This window comes from Leopardus geoffroyi, chromosome A1 (genome assembly GCF_018350155.1).
Source record: "Leopardus geoffroyi isolate Oge1 chromosome A1, O.geoffroyi_Oge1_pat1.0, whole genome shotgun sequence".
NCBI lineage: Eukaryota > Metazoa > Chordata > Mammalia > Carnivora > Felidae > Leopardus > Leopardus geoffroyi.
In genome coordinates this window covers 238,824,940-238,849,369 of record NC_059326.1, presented here as the reverse complement: position 1 = coordinate 238,849,369, position 24,430 = coordinate 238,824,940, and the positions used below count along the sequence as shown (strand labels likewise).

At 65.3% G+C, this 24,430-nt stretch overlaps 1 protein-coding gene across 6 annotated transcripts; it reads right to left on the bottom strand.

Annotated features, from left to right (window-relative positions):
- Positions 1–470: 470 nt before the first annotated feature.
- TERT (telomerase reverse transcriptase) lies at positions 471–22,690 on the bottom strand. 6 transcript variants are annotated; one of them, XM_045443060.1, is made up of 16 exons: positions 22,461–22,690; positions 21,059–22,346; positions 17,195–17,390; positions 15,690–15,870; positions 15,006–15,185; positions 14,497–14,655; positions 13,805–13,900; positions 13,097–13,182; positions 12,257–12,370; positions 11,825–11,896; positions 10,048–10,236; positions 6,724–6,850; positions 6,277–6,338; positions 2,710–2,834; positions 1,755–1,892; positions 471–1,292 (listed from the first exon to the last, which is right to left on the bottom strand). In XM_045443060.1, exons 1-16 carry the CDS (start codon positions 22,677–22,679, stop codon positions 1,189–1,191), a joined length of 3,336 nt encoding a protein of 1,111 aa, XP_045299016.1. In that variant the 5' UTR covers positions 22,680–22,690; the 3' UTR covers positions 471–1,188. The 6 variants fall into 6 exon arrangements, with proteins under 6 accessions (XP_045299016.1, XP_045299005.1, XP_045299036.1 ...); XM_045443049.1 differs by lacking the exon at positions 6,277–6,338; XM_045443080.1 differs by lacking the exon at positions 11,825–11,896.
- Positions 22,691–24,430: the final 1,740 nt, after the last annotated feature.

The window sequence follows — 24,430 nt, the reverse complement described above, 5'->3', positions numbered from 1 at the left end:
ATGGGAGAGTGACAGAGGGGACAGACGAGGGCAGGCGGACAGGCACATCCACTGGCCCAGGTCCAGAACACAGGGCTGGATGCAGGGCGGTGGGCTACCACCCACCCCCCGAGCCCCCCTATCATGCCCCCGCTGTCCACTCCGAGGAACCCTCCGGAAGGCGCCGATCATGTGGACGCTGAAGCTAGCGGCCAGAGGAGAAACGTGCTTGGAAGTCCCGGTGTCCTGGGCACAGGCCCACCCCCCCTTCCAGGGCCCACGGTGCGGCCAGAGCCGGCTGAAGACGGGGTGCGTGCTGGGCTGGGGCCTTCCCTAGCCAGCCACACCTGCCCCAGGGAGGCGCCCCTTCCCCCTCCCCCCTTCCACATCCCTGCCCCAGAAGCCCCCTGGGACCCCTGCTAGGCCAAGGACCCCGCACATCATGTAGGGACACAAGGGTAAGTCTCTGTAATTACAGAGAACGGCATAGATACCTCACACAGTGTGTGCTTTAATGCAAACGTGGGAACATCTAAGCCTATGAGAACAAGGGCTCAGAGTGTTCTTCCCGTGGCCCCCAGGAGTCACAGGGGAGGTGGCAGGTGCAGAGGTAGGAGGCCAAGCAGAGGAGCACCCCCAGGATAACCTGGGGCCACCGTGTGCTGAGCAAGGGCCAGCAGGGAAGAGTCCGGAAGTGGGGGTGGCCGTGGACAGGGCGTGCCAGACACTCAGGCTCCAGGAGGCCGGTGCGTGGGGGGAGGGGCAGGGCAAGGTCACAGGTAGGGGCAGGGATGGGTCTCAAACAGCTGACTGGGCCCTTGGCTTCTGAGGAAGAAAGCTCGATGGGGCACGCATCTGGACGCAGCTCAGGGAAGGAGCCCACATCCACCGCCGAGCACCCCACATGCCTCTCTGCGCCCGCACTCCAGACTGGGGCTGCCCCACAGCAGGGGGTGGGGTGGGGGCGTGACAAAGGTCGGGACGAGCTCTATTCAGACGGCCTGACGCCCCAGCCAGGTTCTCCCACCTGTCCCCTCCTTTGGTCAGCAGCTGAGGGACAGGACCCCAGTCACTAGCTGGTGGTGGGTGGGCTCTCTTCCACAAGGACATGGGCACCGGCCTGGCCAGCGGTGCATGGTCAGCTGGCCCCCCCAACCCGTGACGTGGAGCCACGTGGAGCCCGCCCCGGCCTGCCAGGAGGACGGGCCATCAGTCCAAGATGGTCCTGAAGTCTGCGGGCAGGCCCGGGGAGGCTGCTGCCTCCAGGGCATCCAGGGTGGCCCTCGGGAGCTGCCGACGCAGCTGTGCTTTGGCTGTAAGGGACAAGTGAAATCAGACCGGCCTGGAAGAAACGCCTTCCCCAACCCCGGGCCTCGGGACTCCGCTGAAGGCCAGGCAGGCACGGTCTGTGTGCACAGGCCAGGCTCTGGGCACCAGGTGGGGAGGGCAAGAGGGGCGTTAGGGAAAGACTTGTTGCTGGGGGCCCTGTGCCAGTGTCGGGGCAGGGGCCTGGGGGACTCCCTTGTGGAGGGAGGGGGGCCTCTCCCCACGGACAGGAGGTGTGGAGAGGTGGGGTGGCCGGTGGGTGTCCAGGTCCTGTGGTGAGAAAGAGCCTGCAACCCGGGACACCCGAACCCCATCACCTGGGCTCCAGACCCAGCCACCACCAGTGAGACGTGGAGGGGCCACGTTGCCCACGCAAGCACATGGGAGGACAGGGCCCTGTGCCTGCCCAGCGGGGCGCCCCAGGGGCTGGCGCTCGCTGTGCCACTCACCTGCCCGGAGCGGTCCCAGAAGACACCTGTAGGTGCCGCTGTGACGAGCCAGCTTGAGCAGGAAGGCGTGCAGGCAGAGCCACCGGGCGGCCTCGGAAGGAAACGGGCCGGAGGCGCCCTTGGCCCCTAGGGACAGCCCTGGGGGGGGGGGGGGGGAGACACAAGGACCGCTGAGGCCCCGCCCGCCCTCTTCCCCTCCGATGCTCCCCGATGCCAGCTGGGGTCCCTGCCCGCCACCCCGAGCCCAGGAGCAGGGGCAGAGGCCAGGGGTCAAACAGGTGATTTTGTTTCAAGGACGGCCCCAACACAAGCACCAGGGACCCTCATGGCTGAAATGCTTCCTTCCGCTTTTCCGAAGAAACTTGCACAGAACTGAAAACATCAAGGACCCTGGGGACACGGCTCGGCCTGGGCTGCCGACGGACCAGAACCTTTTGGAGAGGCCACGGGGAGCGGAGACCATCCTTGGGGGTGCCTTGGGAAGGCCGAGGTGCAGACAGGGAGCCCCAGGCAGAGGCGGGCCAGCGGCCCACGTGGGTGCCCCTCACGTTCCCCTGGGATGGGCAGCCGGTGCGGGGGTCGGCCCCCTGCCGACCCCTGGCCCGCCTTTGCGCAAGTGGCCGGGGAGAGGTGTGAACACGCCCGGGCCTGACGGAGGTGCCCACCAGGAGGAGGCCAGGAATGACCGTCACACTCCCAGCACACAGGACCGCTGCCCTCGGGCAGAGGGCGGGTGAGAGGCCAGTGCGCCGTCGGCAAGGGCCACCGCATCTGCAGGCGGCACGAGCCGGCCAGGCCCCCGACGACGACTCCACTGGCGGCAGGTGTGGCACGGGGGCTCCTGGAGCACGCACGGCACCCGGGATCGGAAGCAGGCGGGCGAGCAGCCTGGGCTTTGCCGGCACCCCGAGTGACCCCCCCGAACCCGCCAGCCGTGCCGGCTCACTGCGCACACCTGTGTTCTTGGCTTTCAGGAGGGAGTAGCAGCGCGACGCGGTGTCCGCGATGACACGGAGGAAAAAGGAGGGGTTCTTCCTCACCGGCTGGTTGAACGGAAACTGGAGCACGCACGCGTGGAACCTGAGTGAGGGACACCGGTCAGCGCGGCGTCCCCTGGCTGGAACGTGCGTGTGCACGCGTGCCCGGCCGGCAGGCACGTGCACGGGCATGTGTGTGCGTGGACGCACGTGCACAAGGCCGACCACACGATAAGGCCTCGCCAGGTGCTCACTGACCACCTGGGCCCCTTCTGCGTGCGCGTCGCCCCACCAGTAACCTGTCTTCACAGGTGTGGCAACCATGTTGGTGTGCGAAATACTTCCCACCTGCAGGAACCGGAGCTGGGTTTGGAAGGCACAAACGCCCCAGGGTCAGGGGAGGGGAGCACGGTCCCTGGAGCCCTGGGGGAGGGCCCTGGGGGGAGCACGGTCCCTGGAGCCCTGGGGGAGGGCCCTGGGGGGAGCGCGGTCCCTGGAGCCCCGGGGGAGGGCCCTGGGTGGAGCAGGGTCCCTGGAGCCCTGGGGGAGGGCCCTGGGGGGAGCAGGGTCCCTGGAGCCCTGGGGAAGGGACCTGGGGGGGAGCGCGGTCCCTGGAGCCCTGGGGAAGGGACCTGGGGGGAGCAGGGTCCCTGGAGCCCTGGGGGAGAGCCCTAGAGGGGAGCACGGTCCCTGGAGCCCCGGGGGAGGGCCCTGGGGGAGGGAGCACGTTCCCTGGAGTCCTGGGGGAGGGTCCTGGGGGGAGCAGGGTCCCTGGAGCCCTGGGGGAGGGACCTGGGGGGGAGCAGGGTCCCTGGAGCCCTGGGGGAGAGCCCTAGAGGGGAGCACGGTCCCTGGAGCCCGGGGGGAGGGCACTGGGGGGGAGCGCGGTCCCTGGAGCCCTGGGGGAGGGCCCTGGGGGGAGCGCGGTCCCTGGAGCCCTGGGGGAGGGTCCTGGGGGGAGCAGGGTCCCTGGAGCCCTGGGGGAGGGCCCTGGGGGGAGCGCGGTCCCTGGAGCCCTGGGGGAGGGCCCTGGGGGGAGCGCGGTCCCTGGAGCCCTGGGGAAGGGACCTGGGGGGAGCAGGGTCCCTGGAGCCCTGGGGGAGAGCCCTAGAGGGGAGCACGGTCCCTGGAGCCCTGGGGGAGGGCCCTGGGGGGAGCGCGGTCCCTGGAGCCCTGGGGGAGGGTCCTGGGGGGAGCAGGGTCCCTGGAACCCTGGGGAAGAGCCCTAGAGGGGAGCACGGTCCCTGGAGCCCGGGGGGAGGGCACTGGGGGGGAGCATGGTCCTTGGAGCCCTGGGGGAGGGCCCTGGGGGGAGCAGGGTCCCTGGAGCCCTGGGGAAGGGACCTGGGGGGGAGCGCGGTCCCTGGAGCCCTGGGGAAGAGCCCTAGAGGGGAGCGCGGTCCCTGGAGCCCTGGGGGAGGGCCCTGGGGGGAGCGCGGTCCCTGGAGCCCTGGCGAAGAGCCCTAGAGGGGAGCACGGTCCCTGGAGCCCTGGGAGAGGGCCCTGGGGGAGGGAGCACGTTCCCTGGAGTCCTGGGGGAGAGCCCTAGAGGGGAGCACGGTCCCTGGAGCCCTGGGGGAGGGCACTGGGGGGGAGCACGTTCCCTGGAGTCCTGGGGGAGAGCCCTAGAGGGGAGCACGGTCCCTGGAGCCCTGGGAGAGGGCCCTGGGGGAGGGAGCACGTTCCCTGGAGTCCTGGGGGAGAGCCCTAGAGGGGAGCACGGTCCCTGGAGCCCTGGGGGAGGGCCCTGGGGGGAGCAGGGTCCCTGGAGTCCTGGGGGAGGGACCTGGGGGGGAGCACGGTCCCTGGAGCCCTGGGGGAGGGCACTGGGGGGGAGCACGTTCCCTGGAGTCCTGGGGGAGAGCACTAGCGGGGAGCACAGTCCCTGGAGCCCTGGGGGAGGGACCTGGGGGGGAGCACGGTCCGTGGAGCCCTGGGGGAGGGCGCTGGGGGGGAGCACGTTCTGCAAGTGGAGAACCCCTCCTGAGTGGACGCTGCTCTCCCAGCGCCTCCAGCCCGACGCCCGCCCTCAGCTGTGAAAGGAGCTGAGCCCGAGGGTTCCAATCGGACACTGCACGAGAGGGTCCTGCCCCAAGGGCCACGTGGACACACACGGCCTCGCCCACTCATCACCAGCCAGCCTCACATTTCCACACTCCCGCCCCAGAAAGGGTGGTGTTCTTAGGGCCTCCCACCTGCCACAGCCTCTGTATTTGGAAACGGCTGATGCTTCTGCATGTGGCCAGAGAAGCCGGTAGCTCTGGGTACCCGCCGTCTGGGGGCCGCATGCGCCCTCACGAGGAGCACAGAGCTGCCGAGGGTGCCTCGCCTGAACCCGGGATTTGAATATGTTCCCTGGTGGGCAGGTGTCCCGGGCCTGGGCTCATGAGGAACAGGTCCACAAGTGGGGACACGAGAGTGGGGCCTGGCCACAGGGGCGTGGAGCTGGCTGGGGGACTGGCCTGCCCTTGCAGGAAGGCTGCAAAGCAAGGGTGTGTCCACCTCGGTCTTTAACTGTGTGTGGCGGGGCAGGGGGGTGGGGGCACCTTCAGGCTTATAGCGAGCACGTTGTCAGAGACCTCGAGGCAGCTCACCCACGAGAGCAGAGGCAGGGGGTTTGGAAGACGCAGGGGAAGGCAGCATTACAACCACAGAGCGCAGGACAGGAGCCCTGAGCGAGGCCCTCCCGGGACACGACGGTGGACGAACACCGGGCAGGCTCCGCCCCCACGGCCGCAAGGGGCACAGGTGCTCTGGGGCCTGGAGGGGGTTTCTGGGAGGAAACCCAGCCACCCAGCCGTTTCCAGTTCCCATGAGACAGTTGCCTCGTTCCACAACAAATACACAACCAGCTAACGCAGACTCCGGGGGGGCTCTACACTGATGCTCGGCCCCTGTCTGGCCCCGCGGTGCACACACCCGTCTGTCCCAACTGTGGGTAGAGGCTGCCTGCTCCCCTGAGCTGAAGCAAAGCCCAACTTTGTGACCCTGAGGCCAGGGCCGGTGATGTGACCTGCGGCATCGACACAGCCTGAAGGGGGAAACGTCCCCCCCCCCGCCCCATGACTCAGAAAAGCACAGGCATGGAAGGGATCCACCACTGCCCAGCCACGTCCCCGTTCTCAGCAGGACGACCTAGAAGCTCCCAGGGATGGAGAATGTTCCAGACGCACATGATCAGTGGGGGCGAGAATAACCGCTGGGCTCTTCGGGAGCCACGTCCCACCACCCATTTCCGGGGGACATCAGAGGGCTCACCTCACCTGTACTGGCCTGATCCTCTCTGAGACCCGAGGCCCCTGCGAGGTCCTGGGTCAGGGCACAGGAGTGGGGACACCCCAGGCCACGCTGGCCACCCCTCACTGCCTGGTGACACAGGCACTTCCCACACTGAGAAGCATCCGTGCACATGCACCAAGCCGAAGCGTGTGCGACTGAAAACTCTGCAGATACTGGGACCCAGAGGGTAGGGCGTGCTCCAGGCCGAGGGAGGCCCAGGGCACAGAGGGTCCTGGGGCATGTGGTGGTGTGGCTGGTGAACCCACCTGTAGGCCTGCAGCAAGAAAATCTTGTAAATGTTTGTATAAACCGTGTGGATGCTGTTTACCTGGGTCACAAAGAAAGAAAAACATTGCAAATGCCTCCGGAACGTCAATTTCTGTCACCAGGTCAAATGGAGGCAGAAGGAAGTGGCCTGGGCGGCCCCGCCCTGCCATGGCGGCAGGGGCTGCTGGAGGGAAGGACAGTCAGGGAGGGACAGGACGTGAGCGCCCAGCGGCTCTAGAGCCTGAGCCCCAAGGCCTCGGACCCCCACCCCTCCGTGGGGAGGGACCCAGGTGCCCAGGACCAGGGGCCCGGGCGGGACTCAGGGCATTCGTACCCGTGTGTTCACACTCGCGCACACACAAACACTCATGTATTTAACACGCGTAGCTCTCAGCGGGCCGGGCTGAGCTCGGGCATATGCTGGCGCCCCCAGGCCGAGGGCTCACCTGCAGATCCAGAAACACAGCGCAGCACTTCAGCCGCATGACCGCAAGCAGCTTGCGACGCATGTTCCTCCCGGGCCTGGTGCCCTGGCTGAAGGTCAGGCTCGAGCGAATGGAGGTCTGGGCGTAACTGCGGCACAGAAGGGAGCCCCTGAGACTCGAGAGCGGGGGCCCCCGAGACTCCAGCCCTCCGCACACGCCAGGCGCGCCGTCGGCCCGCCCGCACCCGGCCCCGCCCGCGTGTGAAGCCAGGGCCGGTGGCAGCGGCAGACGGCATGAGGACTCAGACGGGGTGGGGCACCCACGCACCACAGGCATCTGGGTCACGGTGTGGGTCATTTACGTGTTTGTTATTGACAAACGGCACACAGCACCAGCAAGATCTGTGCGACTCAACCGACGCATTGACCACACGCAAGCACGCGTCTTCCTGGGAGAGGGTCCAGGCTGGCTGGGGTCTCGTCAGGCTTGGCCAGGCAGCTGGGGCCTTGAGGCCACAGCCTGGTGGCTTCCGACAGCCCCGAGGGCTTCTCGGAGGAGGAGGTCGCCCCACAGACAGCCTGACCCCTCTGACGTGGTCTCAAGGTGGGAAATGTGGAGGGCACGGGCAGTGGGAGGAAAGTCACCCACAAGGCAGCAGTGACACCTGTGGGCATTCCAGCCACACCGCCTCCCTGCACCTGAGCCCCCAAAATGAGCCCTTGACCCGCGTGACATGTGTCCTGGGACGTGTTCCTTAGTACCAGCTTGGGACACACTTATCTCGAGTCCGAGTTCTCATCTTATTAAATGTTATTTGACAGCAATTTTTTAAAAACGTCTATATATTTTCAGAAAGAGAGAGGGGCACAGAACCCCAAGCTGGCTCCGTGCCGTCAGCGCAGAGCCTGACTCAGGGCTCGGACCCAGGACCCCGGAATCGTGACCTGAGTTGAAATCAAGAACCAGATGCTTAATTGACTGAGCCACCGGGCGCCTCTTGACAGCAATTTTAATGGCAGAATAAGGTTTCTTCTTGGTGAGGCATCAACACCTACGTGGCCACGATTTAGGTCGTTTCGCCGTTGGCTGTGCTAAGTCACGTGGCCCAAACGGTCAGGTGAGATCTCTGATAACATCCAGGAATTTTTTTCTGGAGGACGGGTTTCTGGATGTGCAATTACTGGGAAAACGTATGAACGCTTCAAGGACCATGATGTGAATTTACTGCTTTCCAGAAAAGTCGGTCCAGTGTGCCCCACCCTCAGCAATGTGCCCACGAGGCTAGCCACAGCACTGCCGAGGGGCCCGAGGGACGGACGGGGCCTGAGCGCCCTAGGTGGGTGGGCAGGGCCTTCCGCCAGCGCCTCCACGGGCTGGTCCTCGCCGACCGCACTCAGGACCGCCGCCCTCTGCTCCGTGCCGGGTGGCTACCGTGGCCTCTTGCTGCCGTCTGCTACAAGCCCCCGCGTCCACCCGTGCAGAGCTCAGTGCACGGAAGCGAGAGTGCTGGAGCCGGGCCCGCGTTCAAATCCCGCTCCCTGCGACGCTGGGTGACCCGGACAGGTCCCTAACCCGCCCCCGAAGGACATGCCCAAGACGCAGCTGTGGGCCCCAGACACTGGGTTCAGCGAGGACACGTGGCTGCGAGGTGGCCTTCCCTTCCCTGCTCACAGGTGCTCAGAGCCGCTCCCCGCCTCCCCCTGGCCTGAGGCCCACCCAGGCTGCACGCCCCACCCCCACCCCCACCCCCGGCACCAGGTAGGATGGCCTCCACCCACCTGCTGCGCTGGGTCTGCTGTTTTGTCTCCTGGGCGCCAGGTGGCAGGGCTGGGGCCGACTCGCCCAGACATAGTCACCCTGGCTCCACCCGCCGCACCAAGGCGAACTCGCCTGTCACCGGGTATGACTGCCCGGAACACCCCCACCCCCCCACCTCGCCTGATCTGGGGTTCGGGGAAGACTGGGAGGTCTGCACTGTCACTGTCCTTTCCGAAACGGCGCTCACCCTCCTCCTCGGCCCGTCGAGCCCTTGCTTCGAGTGCCGTCGCGGGTTCCCAGGCGCCTCTGCCTCCGCGGCTGGGCCTTTGGGGCCGCTTTTGTGAACGGGCACCTGCTGACAGGGCCTGCGGGGGCAGAGCTGCCCGGCGACACCCACCTGCTCTGGGGCATCGTCCTTACCCAGGGACAGTCCCTGGATGGGATGCTGTCCCCAAAATGGCCATAGCTTCTTGGGGAGCAGGAAACTGACGTGCAGTTTATGACCAAGTGGTGTGGTTGGGGCACAGAGAGCCGGGCAGTGTGATGGGGCCCAGACGGCAAGGGAGGGCCGGAAGCCGGGAACAACCAAAGACAGGGGCGCCGGGGGAGGGGGAGAGGCCAGGCCCCCCCCCCCCCCCGGACGGAACACGGATAAGGGCCGGAGCGAGGGGCGGGGGCAGCAGGGCTGAGGCAGCGGGGAGCGTCTGCACCTGCTTCTCCCCAGAGAGCACCCCTAAAATGGGACCGAGTGTGACCGGGAGTGTTCAAGCCGGGACAGCTGGTCACCAACACAGCAAAGCGGAAGGCCCACCGTCCCCTGCTGCCTTGGAATCTGCAATCTGTACTTTTTATTCATAAAAAGGCAGATTCGTGCATCTACATCCATCCTGAGTCTGTGTCCGCGCCAAGCCTGAGCTCAGCCTGGGAGCTCGCGGGCTCAGGGAAGCTGGCTGTTAGGGGTTCAACTGTGTCCCCAAAATCCATGTGTGGCAGCCCTAACCCATGCGACCCCAGCGTCTTTAAGAAGTGATTAAGGCTAGGGCCATAGGCCCAGATCCAACAGGACCCATGTCCTTAGAGGAAGAAAAAGACACCAGTGACCCTTGAACACGGGGGGCAGGAGGTCCGAGGGGGACCACGGCCATCTACACGCCAGGGAGAGAGACCTCAGGAGAAACCAGCCACCCACACCTGGATCCCAGGCTCACGGCCTCCAGGACGTGAGTGCATGAACACCTGGTTTTGCGGCCCTGCCCGTGGTATTTTTCCCGGCAGCCTGAGGTGCCACAGTATTGTGTCCAGAGCAGCCCCCGTGCTCCACGGCCCCGCTCCCGAGGGGTAAAGGCGACCCAGCGAGGCCACGGTGGCCGTGACGGCGTGTGCCCTGGTCCTAAAGAGACCTGTGCCCGGCAGGTCCCCGCAGAACACACCGGTGACTCCCAAGTCTGCCGCACAAATTCCTGTTGCCAAGAACAAGCCCAGGAAACCGCTCACCTGGCGAGTGCCCACCGTGCCCTCTGAAGCTGGGCACCCCTGGCCTGAGCTCTCGGGGTCACACGGAGGCAGGAACGGGGAGTGCCCACGCACCTGGAGTAGTCGCAGAACACCTCCAGGGTCCGCGTGTCCAGCAGCAAACCGCACCAGGGGAACAGGCAGTGGGCGGGCAGCTGGAGGGGGGCCGCACTGCCCGGGGCGCCGGTGTCCACGGGGAAGTTCACTGCTGTCTTCTGCAAGTTGGCTGTGCAGCCATACTCAGGAACACCGCTGATCAGGGTCCTGGGGCAGAGAGGCCGCATCAGCCACCCGGAGGGGGTCTGCGGGCCCCAGCGAGGTGCCCGAGGAAGCCAGGCAGGGCCCTGCTCTGACTCCAGGGGCCCGTCCCCACAGGCTTCTGGGTGAGCGAGGCCAGCACCCAGAGCAGGGTGGCTGGGCCGGGGAAGGGCTGAGGCTGAAACCTGGGGGACGAGCAGACACCAGACGACCCTGGTCCCAGGTCCCAGGCCCCAGGTCCCAGGTGGGCTGTCAGCTCGGGACCAGCTGACCATGGGGGAGGCGGGGCCCGGGGGGCAGGCCGAGCTCAGGGGCCGAAACCCTCTTGGGGACAGCCAGCCGCGTCCACATGTACAGCTACAGGCCGCAGTGGCGGCTGACAAGGTCCACGACTGTAATATGCCAGTTTTAAAGGAAGTGACCGTCTTCCATGGGGCGGGCTCTGCATCAGGAAGGGCCTGACACACAGGATGGGTGAACCAAGGAGGGAGCGTCTTCCTGAGACCACAGCCCCAGCGCCTGCCCCGTGGACCTCCGGCCTCCAGGCCCACCCACGCCGGTGCCAGGGCTGAATGAATCCTCAAAAATCTCCCCCTGGACACAGGATGTCTGCCCCAAGTGGTCTGCATCCTGGGTGGAACCCCGACATACACTGAGCCACCTGCCTGTAGCGTCATCCCTAGAACTTTCTGTGATGGCAGCAGGACCCCGTGCTGAACCCACAGGCAGCCACTGGCCAGGTGTGGCTAAGGAGCTCTTAGAACATGGCTGTGCCCGAGGATCCGAATTTGTCATTGGGCTGAACTCTGAGGAGTGCACATTTGTGGGAATCGTGCCCCGGGCTGCCGGGAACCCCTGTGGGCAGGCTCGGGGTGCAGGGGCGCTGCCCAGATGGCTCTGTCCAACGATAGCACAGTGACCGGAGCAAACACCCCTGGGTTTAATGATCTTCTCCTTCTCTGGAAAAGCACACTTGAAAATCAGCCTCGGATTCCTGGGGCCCCGGAGGGGCAGTGCTGGGGATGCCCTTCCCAAGGCAAGGACCCCAAACTTGAGACTTCACTCTGGAGAAATGAGCCAGCCCCCCACATGTTCACTCTGCAGAAATGAGCCAGCCCCCTACGTGGTCCCAGGCCCCGGAGCACCGTTGAACCCGCTGTCCCTCCCACGTGGCCTGCAGAGAGAAAGATGCCCCAGGAGCCGTATGGGCAGGTGCAGCCCTCACCTCTGTTCCCTCCGTGTGTGGCACAGCCCCATCGGGGGTGTCCCTGCCCCTTCTGCTGTCTGCCCAGAACAGCGCACACCTTGACTTGCAGGGGGTCTCCGGGGACAGAGTCCCCGCCCACCCGGCCACCCAAGCCCGCTCCCCCCCACCCACAGCAGCACGCACGCCTGCCGGCCAGGCCCGCGGCTCCAGCCCCCTCGAGGCTCAGCGAGCGTGGCTGCCGCCTGGCTCTCAGGACAGCCGGGACGCACAGTGCTGGGGCACTTCGGAGGCACGGCCGCCAGGCGAGAATTACTACTACTCCGCCCGTCAAGTCGGCGAGGGCTCATGAGCCACAGCCGTGCCGTGGGACACGGGCAGCGCCCCTACCTGAGAAAGGCTTGGGCTTGCGCCAGGTGAGGCGTGACCAGCAGGAAGTCGTCCACCAGACGCAGGAGCACCCTACGAGAGGACCGCCCAGCACTGCAGCGGGGGACCCCGTGTCGGGGTTCACCAGGACGGGAACGAAGTAACTCTCTCCAGAGAACCTGACCCAAGGCTCGCACCTCGGGCGGGGCGGGGCGAGGCGGGGGAGGCCGGGCAGCGGCCGGGCTCTGGGGCCAGGGTGCGGCTCCGGTGGGAGCCCGAGCCTTGGCCGCATTCGCAGCCGCTTACGAGCCTGTGTTCACGACCTGCGTGCTGCCCACCACGTGACCCGACACAAAGACGAGAGGGTGGCCCCGTCCGCGTCAAGAGGACCCGAGACACGAGGCGGCTGGAGGCAGGACCACACACACACACACACACAAAGGGGACCCGTACCCGTCCCGCTGGATCCCGGAAAACAGCCTGCTCTCCATGTCCCCGTAGCACAGGCTGCAGAGCAGAGTGGACAGGATGGAGCCCTGGGGGATCCCCTGACACTGCACGTAGGACCTGGGGGATGGGACGTGGGTAGCGGCGGGTGGCAGCAGGCCACGGCGGGCCTCCCGTGCATCCCGCGGACACGCAGGCACGCAGACCCGGCGGCGTGTGAACCGAGGTCTGTTCACACGTGCGATGGCCGCAAGGGGCTCGACCCTTCTCGTAATGATCAGAGCAGACAGCAAGTGGGTGTCACGGGTGTGGCCCTGTCCACGGAGAAAGTCCCCTTCTGACCTCGGTGCCACTCACGTGCACGTGCAGGTGCACTTCCTTCGTCAAGGCTCACCTTGCTGTGCACTTGTGAGGGTGCTTTTCAGGAAGATGCTGGCTTATCCTCCTCGCGTAGTTGCGTTCTAATAAGAACTACGGCCATTCATAACATAACAGCCCCTCCCAGAAAGCTTCCCACCCTTAGTGCACAGGTGCCCACCCTCCACGGCAGGTGCCCACCCTCCAGGCCGACCTCCAACGACCTTGGCTGTGAGCCTGAACCCCCAGGACCTGCTCTCAGCAGACGCACCCTGGGGTCCTCGTACAATTGCTTACCCAGGGAAGCTAAGTCTTGTTTGCACAGACAGAAAAATTATCTACCAGCATTTAAACGCCAAAGGGCTTCTGGAACCCCGGGAGCCTCGCTTCTGCTATGCCGGCCGAGTGGCCACAGCGCCTGTCCGGACCGTGACCCCACCCAGCACAGAGGGTTTCACAGGACGGGAAGGTGCCAAGGACCCGACTTACTTGCCCCCGATCCTGATGACGTGGTTGTGTACCAGGCGCAGGAAGAGGTGGAAAAGGCTGTGGCCAGTCTCGTTCAGAGAGGAGCTCTGGGGGAACAAAGGGAGACACGGGCGGGCGAGGGCGCGTGACGCACACAGGCAGGTGCACCAGGCCGGACGCTGCTCCGGGTGGCCCGTGGCCCCGGCCGGGCTCCAGCCACGCAGGCCCAGACGGCACGCGCCAGGGTGTGACCTGCATCACCCGGTGGGGCCCCGGCTGGGGGGAAGGGGTCGGGACGTCAGAGCCTCAGTGGGTGGGCCAGCTTGTCCCTGATAACTGGTTCTGCACGAACCAGTTATGGTGCTGCGTGGGCTGGTCCGTCACCGAGGGCCCCGCACTCAGGAACAGCCCTGCTTACACGCAGGAAAAACGGGTTCCCACTAGGTGGTCGACCCCAGGTGGGGCTACAGAGCAAATCCGACTTGTCCCAAGGAAGGGGGCACCTGTTCCTTCAGCCTTGGTCAAAGCTGAGGGGAAGGACGTCTAGCAAACTGGACTGCAGCAGAGAACCTGGCCAGGTGGGAAAGGGAGACAGGCAGCCACAGGCAGCTACAAGCCTCCGGCAGTGTGGTTCACTAAGAGGCTGCCCTGGGGGCTCCTCCGGCCGGACGGCGGCCTCAGCCACGTCCACGCCCCACGCTGGCAGCGAGCTGCGTGCCTGACCCCCACCTGCTCGATGACCACGGCATCCCTCAGGGAGCTTGTCTCCTGTAGATGCTCCACGAACTGTCTCATGTAAGGCTGGAGGTCCACGAAGGTGGACACCTGTTGGCAAAGAGGAGGGGGCGTGAGACGGGTGCACACCCCCCGGGGCCGGGAGACCTAGTCGCAATGAGGGGCAGGCAGGCGCCGTCTGACAGCGGAGGTTGGGAACGGCCCTGAGAGCAGGTCACGGCCACAGACCGCAGAACAGCCCCTTGGTCACCCCCTGACAACTGAGGCCATGCCGAAGGAAGCCGCTGGGGGTCCAGTCTTTGGGGGAGCCCACCTTCCCGAGACCCCTCTGTCATGGCAGGTGGAGCCCGAGCGGATGGCGGTTGGGGTCCAGGGCCACCTAAGCAGCCAGGATGGACGGGGGCAGGTCCGGGGAGGAGGGACTTCAGAGAAATGAACCAATGCCGTGATTCCCTCCGGAGTCCTACCGACCCTCAGTGCTAGGTGCCCGAGGGGCTGGCTCCGGCTGCACAGGGGCAATGACCACAGCCCGCAGCTGCCACCTGGGGCCTGGAGGGAGGAAGCCAGGTGAGCACAGGGGGCAAGTGGTGGGAGGAGGGGGCTCCCCGGTGAGCACAGGGGCCTGGGAAGAAACACCCGCACCACAGACACCCTCGGTGTGGAACACACACCCCTCTGGGTCTTACGTGTCTTTTGAAGGACTTGCGGACGTGCCCCTGGGCGGTTCTCTGGACCACTGCATACTGGCGCACGCAGTAGGTGCTTTCTTGAGGCCTGATCACGTTGGCAATCACCTCCACCAGCTTGTCCTGAGGGAGGGCATCGTAGGCCCCTGTCACGTCCACCTGTGTGGGAATGGAGGCGTCTGTTTACAGCTGCTCGTGTGTTCACCCGGCCCCCGGGGTTCCCAGGTTCTGCCGTCAGCAGACCCAGGTAAGAGACCCTAACGCCCACTGACAGCCCCATTGCCCCCGCACACACCTGTCCCGTGGCCCCCAGACTCGGCACCCCAGCGGAGGCCTGCGTCCTTCCAGGTTCCCCGAGACGTGACGTGGCTCCACCGAGGGGCGCCTCACTGGGGCGAACGCAGGGGCCTGAAGGCCAGCCGCTCCCACCCCCCGGCCAGAGCCCCGTGGGCCTCGTGTCCCCGGCTGGCTCTCCCTCTGGTACGGTGGGACCGGAGCCAGGTGCCCACCTTGACAAAGTACAGCTGGGGCACTGGGTCCTGAGCCCGCACGCGCAGCACGAAGCTACGCCAGACCCTGTGGATGTCGTCCATGCCCAGCACAGAGGCCCCTAGGAGGCTGGGCCGCCGGGCCCGCTCGTAGTTCAGCACACTGAACAGGTTCTTCACTTGCGAGGTGAGGTGCCGGACCTGTGGGGCCAGCCAGGGACACGGGCGGCATCACCAGAGAACTCCAGGCCAAAGGGGGTCCGGGTCGGACCTCCCCGCCCCCGCCTACCGGGCCCCCAGAGAGGAGGTGGCCCCCTGCCTCTGCACGTCCCTTCACCCACCGGGCGCCCAGAAGGGCCAGATGGCCGATCCCATCATGCCCCACCCCCAGCCCCTGGGGCCTCCCTGGGACCCGTCCCACGATCCTGGAAACTATGTATACAAACTGCAGCTGGTGACAGGGCTCACCCTTCACCTGCTGAGCCCCCGGCCACAGATGGGGGGTGGGGGGACACCTTGGGCATCTCCTAAGACAGGCCTGCCACTGAGCTCCTTCTCCACACCTGGATGGATGGCCCACCCGTGGTGCTCTGTCCTCCTGTGGATCTGGCAATGCCACAGGCCCCTCTCTGGGCCTCCTGTCGGCCTCCAAACCAAGCTGGGGTTTAAATGCACTTTGCTTAGAAACGAAACAATAGCGATGACCTTCTTGTCTCTGCGGAACGTTCTGGCTCCCACAACGTAGTCCATGTTCACGATTGGCCGAAGCCCACTGGGCTTGGGGAGGAAGCGGAGTTTGGATGTCAGCAGAGTGGGTCTGGCTTCCTGGTGTCTCCTGACCTCTGCTTCTGACAGTTCTCGAAGATGCACACTATTGAAGTGTTGTCTGAAACAGAGAACCTCGTGGGATACGGCTCAACAGCCCTGCCAGAGCCCAGGGTGGGCAAGCCTGGAAGAGAGCACCAGCGCTCGCACGTTGGCAGTCAGGCGCCCAGCAACCCAGGACGCTGTGGCCGTGGCCGTGGCCGGCTGCCTGCTGGAGCGCCCTCCCACCGAGGGTGCCAGGACACCTGCTTCCTTCCAGCACAGAGCCGCCAGTGGCACAGGCTGGGACCAGGCGGGACCTTTGCGCAAGGGTAGGGGGAGGCGGTGACTGGTGTGGCCCCCACAGGGGAAGAGAATCATCTCTCTGTGGACCTGTCGGCTGGTCACCTGTGACCTTCACCCTTTCCCCCAAAACCACCCACAGGCAGAGGCAGGTGCTCCCTGGGCTGGTGGCCCGCCCAGCCCACCGTGGTAGTCACATGCCCCCCGGGGCAGGGGGATGCTTTCCACAGTCCCCGCAAGAAGCCTCAATGGCTGCGTTGGGTCTGGCACCAGGAAATATTTCAGTCATTAAATAGGCCGTGCTGTCTATTAGCTCAAACCTACGATAAAGGCCTCCAGACCTTCTTCCAGATGCAGGAGGACACGGGCCCCAGTGCCACATGGCTCCGGGGACTCCGGCCCAGCCTCCTCCGCAGAAGACATCTCGACTCGGGTCGTGGGCTTGACCCACGTGCCAGACACGGCTCAGCACCCCTGGTCCCGCCATTAGGGTCCTTGCCAAGGCCCGAGAGGACGCTGGGCACGTCGGCCAGGCTGCAGAGATGCAGGGCTCGGGTTTCCAACAGTCACGCCATCCCCTGACCGGACCCCGTCCAGCCTACCTTCACCACAACCCTTCAGTCCTTTACGTAAAACAGCCTCTGAGCAATGGAGACAGATGCAGCAGCCACTTGGAGGCCACTCAAGCGGGAGCTTACTGCGTCGGGGCAGTTTCACGAAGATGCCTCTGTCCCCAGACGCTTCCCCCAGGTACGTTGTCAAATAGGCCAGGTTTTACCAACTTGTGACACAGTCCCATTTATTCTGTGTGAACGAAAACAGGATCTGAGCCGTAGGCCAGGGGTGAGCCCACAACCTGTCTGGACGGTTGTTTCCACTCGGCACAAACTTGTACTTTTGAGACCCTAGAGCCCAGCTGGCCCAAACTCCGACTCCACAGGTAAGCAGCGGCGGGAGGGGGCTGGTGCCAGGAGTCTGTGCCCGGCGTGGCTCCCCCGGCAAGGGGCCCGCAGGGAGCCCAGAGCCCGCTGGGTGGGCAGGACTCGGGACTCTTATCTGCAGGGACCGGACAAGACACGACCGAGTGACACTGACTAAGACACCTGATTCCTATGCTCTGCAACTGGCTCCAGATCGTCTTCCGGTAGAAGAACAGCCGGTTCTTCTGAAACGTGGTTTCCGTGACGTAGAAAAAGGACTTGAGCAGCTCAACCACGTACGTGCCCATCAACCAGCACAGGAGCTTGGCCAGGACCTCCTCTCTGCGGCGGTGTTCGGCAGCTGGGACACAGCGGGCCCCTGAAACGGGAAAAGGCACAGAACCCGGCCTCAGCCTGGGGAGCGCCTGGGGAGCTCCCCTCGCTGGCACTGCCCGTGGCGGCCACCACTGGCTGCTTGAAAGGGGGCGGGGGGCCTGGGACGCAGCCAGAGGAGGGGCGCGCGTCAGTAATGATGCTTCTCGCGATCATGTGCCGGGGGGAGAATGTTCTGGGCACGCTGGGCTTTAAGAAAAGACGTCAGTAGATTAGCTTCACCTCTCCTTGTTTACTTTGTAACGTGGCTACCAGAAAGCCGAAGTTACCCGTGCCCCCATTACGTTTTTACCGGCCAGAGATGACGAGGCTCCATCATCAGTCCCGGCTTACAAGCAGGGTGACGGAGAAGCAGAGACGTGCTCTCCACACAGTGACGCACGGACGCTAAGCGGCATCACCAGCCGCAGCAGGACGCAAAAATGCCTGCGGTTTCCCAGGCTGAACCTGCGAAGGTTCAGACAAGCAGAGGTGGCCACACAGGAGCTAAGGGCTGCCAGACGCTGTGGGGCCGCGAACACTCACACGGGGCTGGGGACGCACACCGGGGCCCCCTTGCCTTCTCGGGACGCACGCCAGGGGCCCAGGGACATGAACCAGGGTCCCCCACCCTGTGGGACGCACAGCAGGGGACGTGCACCCAGAAACGTCACGAGTAGGTCTCACAGGGTGAGAGGCGGTGGCATGTATACGGCTGGGGGCTTCACCACCAATAACTGACACAGAAGAAACCGTAAAGGAGAAGAAAGGGGGTCCGGAAGCTGGTCTGGGACAGAGGACAGAACAGTGAAAGAGGGCAGGGCAGGGGACAAAGCTCGCCCACACTGACCACAGAGCACACAACGACCCCCAGCTTGGGACAGAACTAAGGCAGTGGGGAAACCGAGGTGGGGGTTAGGCCCTTGTGCTGCTCAGGGGGAGGGACACCGAGAAGACGCAGAGCACGGGGGCAGACCGGGAAGGAGGACCCGCATGGGAAAGGCGGCCGGATCGGGAAGAAAGGGGGGGCATCCAGGCTCAACTGTGGTCACGGGAAAGACACGAGAGCCTGCAGGCCAGTGGCAGAGATCACCAGGCTGGACGGCAGGGAGGATGAACACTCCAGCTCGTGCTGCTGGTCTGAGCTAAACCACGAGGCCGTGGGAGGGCCAGGCACGAGCTGCAACGGATCAGAAGTGTGCATGAGGCAAGCACCCTCCCAGAGAGAGCCAGCGGGCGCCCTGCAGGCACGAACACACACTTCAAGGGAACAGGCACTCGGAGGCGATCGTCAGGGACATCAGGATTCTGAAACGTGCTCCCACCTGATAAAACCTACAAGCCCACCCCCGAGGACGCCCACACCCCCGCCAGCGCCTCCCCTCGGGGAGGGAGACGCCTGGGGCACAACCACCGCAACCTGCCTCAGGCGACCAGCTGCCCACGGAACACACGTCTGCACACGGAACACGTGTCTGCACACGGGACACCTGTCTGCACACACAACACACGTCTGCACACGGAACACGTGTCTGCACAGCTTCAGAGAAATGGGTCTAACACACACACTGCTGCACAGCTCCTGTTGTCAATAAAACCAGTAACAAGCAGCTGAATAACTGGCTCATGGGGAAGACTGAAATGGGAACACGATACGTCACGTGGAAACCTGGGGCGCAGCTAAGGCACAGCCAGGAGGGAATCACAGCCGCTCACCCCTGAGAAGTTAGGAAGGGAGTCCGGGTGGCCCTGGGGGAAGGTGGGATGCGGCCCCCAGAGACCCAGCTGAGCCGGTGAGGCCCCGAGACAGCATTTTCTACTCCAAGGGTCAAAGGGGCCCCGGCGGGGGGTGGGGGGCACACTCCCACCCACAGTTAGGGAAAGCCATCGCGTGGTCACAGAGAAGTCAACGGGACGGGATGACGGGAGCAAAGCACGGCCTACAGGAGCCACGTGAGCCCAGGGTAAGGAGACAAGGGCAGCCGCCAGCCCGTGGCAGGTTCTGGGGAACAGGCAGTGAGTGGGAGGTGCTGAGGCACCTCGAGTTTCCACCAGGAATCCACGGTGTGACGTCTAGCAACACCCGGAGGCAGCCGTGGACAGCCCCGCCGTCTGGCCACCAGGGATGGGGACCAGGTTTCTGACGGGAGTCAACAGGCAGGACAATGGTCAGGGCTGGCTTGACAGAGGCAAGGGAGCCCGGGGGCTGCGAACTGAGCACCTGCACAGAGGAAGGGGTGCTCCAGCAGTGGGGAGGGGGGATGCAGGGGGTGAGAAGACACGACCGCCAGAGCAGAGCTTAGAGACCAAGGCTGTCCCTGCATCGTTTATCCGGCCCGGTGGGCAACTGGTGCGACCACGGCCTCGGGAAGGAGCAGATGGCCAGAGCCACAGCTCGAGTGTGCAGGGACACAGGGAGGTGCAGGGGCTCGGCCCCCCCTCCCCAGGGGAGCACCAGCCCCCTTCCGTGTGCGGTGCACAGAGGCACGGCAGACCTCGTGTGAAGCTGGGACAGAGCCACAGAACTCAACCCTTTCCACAAAGTGAGCCACGGCCCGAGAGCGCAAGCCCTCTGGAGGCTTGTCCGAGGGTGCCGGACCCTTCGAGACCCATCCACGTGGCACGGGGCAGGGAGCCGCTGGTTATGGATACATCAGCACGTCAGGCGAGAACGTTCTAGAGATCTGCCGTGTGACAGCACGCTTACGCTCGGCAGTGTCTCCTGTGCAGTTATGTCTTGGGAGAACAGGCCGCTGCTGGGTGTTGTTCTCCCACAGTTTAAAAAAACAACTTACAAACCCAACTTATCGGAAGGTCGCCCTGGCTGCCTGCCATCAGCTGGCCCCAGAGCCTCTGGGGAACTGCGCCCCGCAGAGGCCACTGGAAGGGAGGTCTTTGGAGATGCCCAGCCCTCCCCACCACCAGAGCCTGCGACATACAGCCCAGCTGCCAACCTCCGCGGTCTTCTTCGATCTAGACGTCTGGGAGCTCGGGGGAGGCCACGTGGCAGACACCCGGTCTGTCCTGGCCGGTCCCTGGCACTCTGGGCACCGGTGTGCCGAGGAGGAGGGTGCTGGATGGTGGCTGGACCGGAGAAAACTCAACATCAAATCCAGACGACGAAAGCGGGAGGGAGGCCGCGGGCCCAGCTTCAGCGTCAAGGCCCCGCAGGCAGCCCACTGAGGCAGGAGAGCACCCCGCTGCTCCCCGGGGACCCCCTTGCTCCAAAAGATGGGGCTGGGGCCCCATCCTCCTCTGCCAGCCCTGCCGCATGCTGGCTGAGCCGATGTGTGTGGAAACCCTGGAGCCTCATCTCCCGCCCCCAGAGGAGCGGACTCTCATCCCAGCGGCCACTCCTATCCGTGCGGCACCGTTTCAAGGTGCTAAACCTTGAAGTCAAAAAGGACGACGGACAACGTGCAGGTACGCTCGTGAGAGCTTCTGGACACTGGCGTCTGTTGCCAGAGCCCTGCCCGTGTGTGTGTCACATCTGATCACTGCTTGTCCCTGGCACCCGGGGCCTGCCTGAGTCCGTCAGAACCTCGAAGGTGCACGCAAACAGGCCGGGAGGGGGTCCGAGGTGGAGTTAGGTGGACCGCCCACCTCAGGCAGGAAGCCCCTGTGCGGGAAGGCTGGCAGGGGTCCGGCAGGCACCTGCTCGCCCGGGCTCCTCACCTGGGCTCCCGCGCAGCCAGGCACAGTCCCGCACCCGCATCTTCCAGGTCAGCTCCTGCAGCGAGAGCTTGGCGTGCTTCCCCAGGGAGACGAACTTCTTCACGTTCCTCAAGAAGCGGCGCCGGTTGTGCCCGGAGCCCCAGAGTCCAGCGGGCACGAGCCTGCACAGGCAGGCCCGCAGGAAAGCGTACACCTGCCAGGGGCTGCTGTGCTGCCGCAGAAGCTGGAGCAGGCCTCCGGGGGCTCCCGGGGGCCGCCCCAGGGCGCAGCCGCCCGCCCCCCCGCCGGCCCGGTCGCTAGACCCCTCCGCAGGGGCGGGGGCTCGAAGCGGGCAGTGCGTCCTGAGGAGCGCGTCGTAGGGGCACCGGGCGTGGTTGGCAAGCAGCTCTCGGAACAGGGGCCGCATCCGCCAGTAGCGCGCGGGCAGGCGGCGAGTCCTGCGGGCAGCCCCTGGCCGCGGAGACTTAGAGCCCAGAAAGATGGCCTCCAGGAGCGTCCGGGCCCCTGTCAGGCTAGGCTGCAGGGCACTGAGCAGGAAGGAGGGGCGCAGCCGCTCCTTGCCTCCCGGGCAGTAGAGGAAGTGCTTGGTCTCAGGGTGTGATAGGTGTGATAGGGGCACGCCCTGGGGCCGAGACAGCTGTGCGCCTGCGGAGGTGAGCCGAGTCCCAGGGGGCCCTCCCTCCCCGGAGTTGGCCTCCGCGGCGGCCCTGGCAGATGTCACTGCGCCAGGTTCGCCGCCACTCAGCCCGTGGGCCCTGCCCGGGGGGGCCCGGGAAGACGGCCTGTCTGGCCCCCGCTCCGGCTCTGGGGTCACGTCGTGCCTGGGCCTCTTGGCTAGAGGCGGGCTGCTCCCGCCGCCGCCCCGACGCCGCCTCGCGCCCGCGTTTCGGGCCTGGCGCGTGGGTCTGAGGTCCATCCGGGTCCCAGGCCGGTGGCCGGAGGTGGCGAGGGGCCGAGTGGCGGCAGGTGCACAGAGGTCGTAGAGCGGCGGCCCGCACACCTGATAGGCGCAACTCGGGGCCACCAGAAGGTAGAGCGCGCAGCGCGTCAGCAGGTGGGCGAGCACATCGTCGCCCACACGGCGCAGCAGCAGCCCCCAGGCGCCGCTGCCGCGCAGGGTCTCGGTTACCGTGTTGGGCAGGTAGCTGCGCACGCTGGTCGTGAAGGCCACTGGCGGCCCGCCGCGGGCCCCGTCCAGCAGGGCGAAGCCGAACGCCAGCACGTTCCTGGCGCCGCGTTCGCAGAGCCTCTGCACCACCCTGGCCACCAGCTCCTTGAGGCAGGACACCTGCGGGGTGGAGGGGTCCTGAGGTGCTGGGGACGGAGGCGCCCCGGGGCCTGAGCGCGCAGCCCTCCCTCTCCCACCCCGGCAGGCCCGAGCGGGGTCCCTAGGGCAGCCCACCTGGCGGAAGGACGGGCCGACGGGGGCCGGCCGCGCGTCCCAGGGCACGCACACCAGGCACTGGGCCACCAGCGCGCGGAAGGCCGCTGGGTCCCCGCGCCGCACGAGCCGCCGGCCTTGGGGCCCCAGGCGCCGCATGAAGGTAGCCAAGGGCAGCACCTCGCGGTAGCGGCCACGCAGCAGGGCGCGCACCGCTCTGCACCTGGGCGCGCGCGGCATGGTCGGGGAGGGGCGGGGTCCGCGGGAGGAAGGGGCGGGCCCGGAGGGGGGGTGAGGGTGTCGGTGCGAAGAGGCGGGGCTTCGCGGAGGAAGGGGCGGGGCCTGGCCGGGGAGGCGCCTTTCGGGGTGTTCCGCACCAAGGTGTGGCGAACCCCCTGCGTCCCTTGACCGCAGCCTCCCCGCCCAGGGGCCACGAGCCCTTCCAGGACGCTGCGGTCCCAGCGAGGGTCGCACAGTGGGCAGCGATGGAGTCAGGGGGGTCACCTGGGGAGTACCCCGGGGGGAGCCCTAACGTGGGGCACCTGGTGCGCGCTCGGCGCCTCCTGAGAGGGGCCTGTGGTTTGTCACTGCCACGTAGGCCGTGGCCCAGGCACTGAGCTGGGGCTCCAGCCGGAGGTGGGAGTGGGGTGGAAGGAGCAGGGTTGCAAATGTGCGAAGATGCGCAAGGACCAAGGTCGTCAGCGCTGGTCCACGTGGGCCTGGGGGGTAACTGAGGGCGGTGGGCAGTGAGCTGGTGGCGGCAGCACTTAGCTGCTGGCATGGCCGCCTCCTGGCCTGGGCTGTGGGCTCTCTTTTTCAGGTTCTTAGGCTTCTGTTGCCCCACCGTAAACAAAAAACCTAAATCAATTCCCTCCTAAACCATGTCCAGACAGGAAGGGGAGAGATCGGAGGCCCACGACCCCGGCGGCATCATCTGCAGGCTCCTTTCAGACCCAGAGCGTCTGCCGGCAGGTCAAGGACCTGCCTGCAGCCTGCAGCGCCCCTGGAAGAGCCAGAAGCCCCCCGTGCGGCCCGGCTAGAAACTCCCCGCAACACTGACCGCCCCCCACCCAGACCAGGGGGCCAGTTTTGACAACGCTGGTCATGACACTTGAACAAGGCACTTCGGAGGAGCCCCCCAGATGAGATTTCACCTGAACCAGGTGCCACCGCGTGTCCGAGTTTGACTCCCTAAGAAGCAGACAAACCTCTGGGTCTCAGGAGGCTGACGGGGACGACGTGCCCGAGCTTGGCAAACACTGGATGGCCAAACAAATGTTAACCTTTAATAACGTAAGAAGCTGGGTCGGGAAATCGCTTTTATTCCTGGCTGTAGCATTTATACAGGCCTCCCCTCTGGGCCCCGAGGGGGCAGAGGGTTTGCATAGTTACTGGGCTCGCTGGGCAGTCTGCCCTTCTGAGGAATACTCGGATTACGTGCTGCTGTTCTAGAATTCTGCAGAGGGAGCACTGGAATCTCCAAGGTTGTTTGAGAACCGCTCATTTCGGCCGCTGGAGGGTTGGCACTGCTGGGGGAAATTTGTTCTTTTCCAAAAACGAAGTTACTCTGGTTCATCTGGAGAGACGTCAGAAAACATATTTAAAGGGGCGCCTGGGTGGCTCGGTCGGTTAAGCGTCCGACTTCAGCCAGGTCAACGATCTCGCGGTCCGGGAGTTCGAGCCCCGCGTCGGGCTCTGGGCTGATGGCTCAGAGCCTGGAGCCTGTTTCCGATTCTGTGTCTCCCTCTCTCTCTGCCCCTCCCCCGTTCATGCTCTGTCTCTCTCTGTCCCAAAAATAAATAAACGTTGGAAAAAAAAAAAAATTTAAAAAAAAAAAAAAAAAAAGAAAACATATTTAAAAAGGAAAAAGGAGGCCGGAAGAAAGTGAGGCAGAAAACTACCAGTGTGATCAATACCGTGTTGACGGTGAGGAAACGCCCGCCGGCTTGAATGGAAATCACTCCTCTCCAGGATACTCCCCGTGGCCGGAC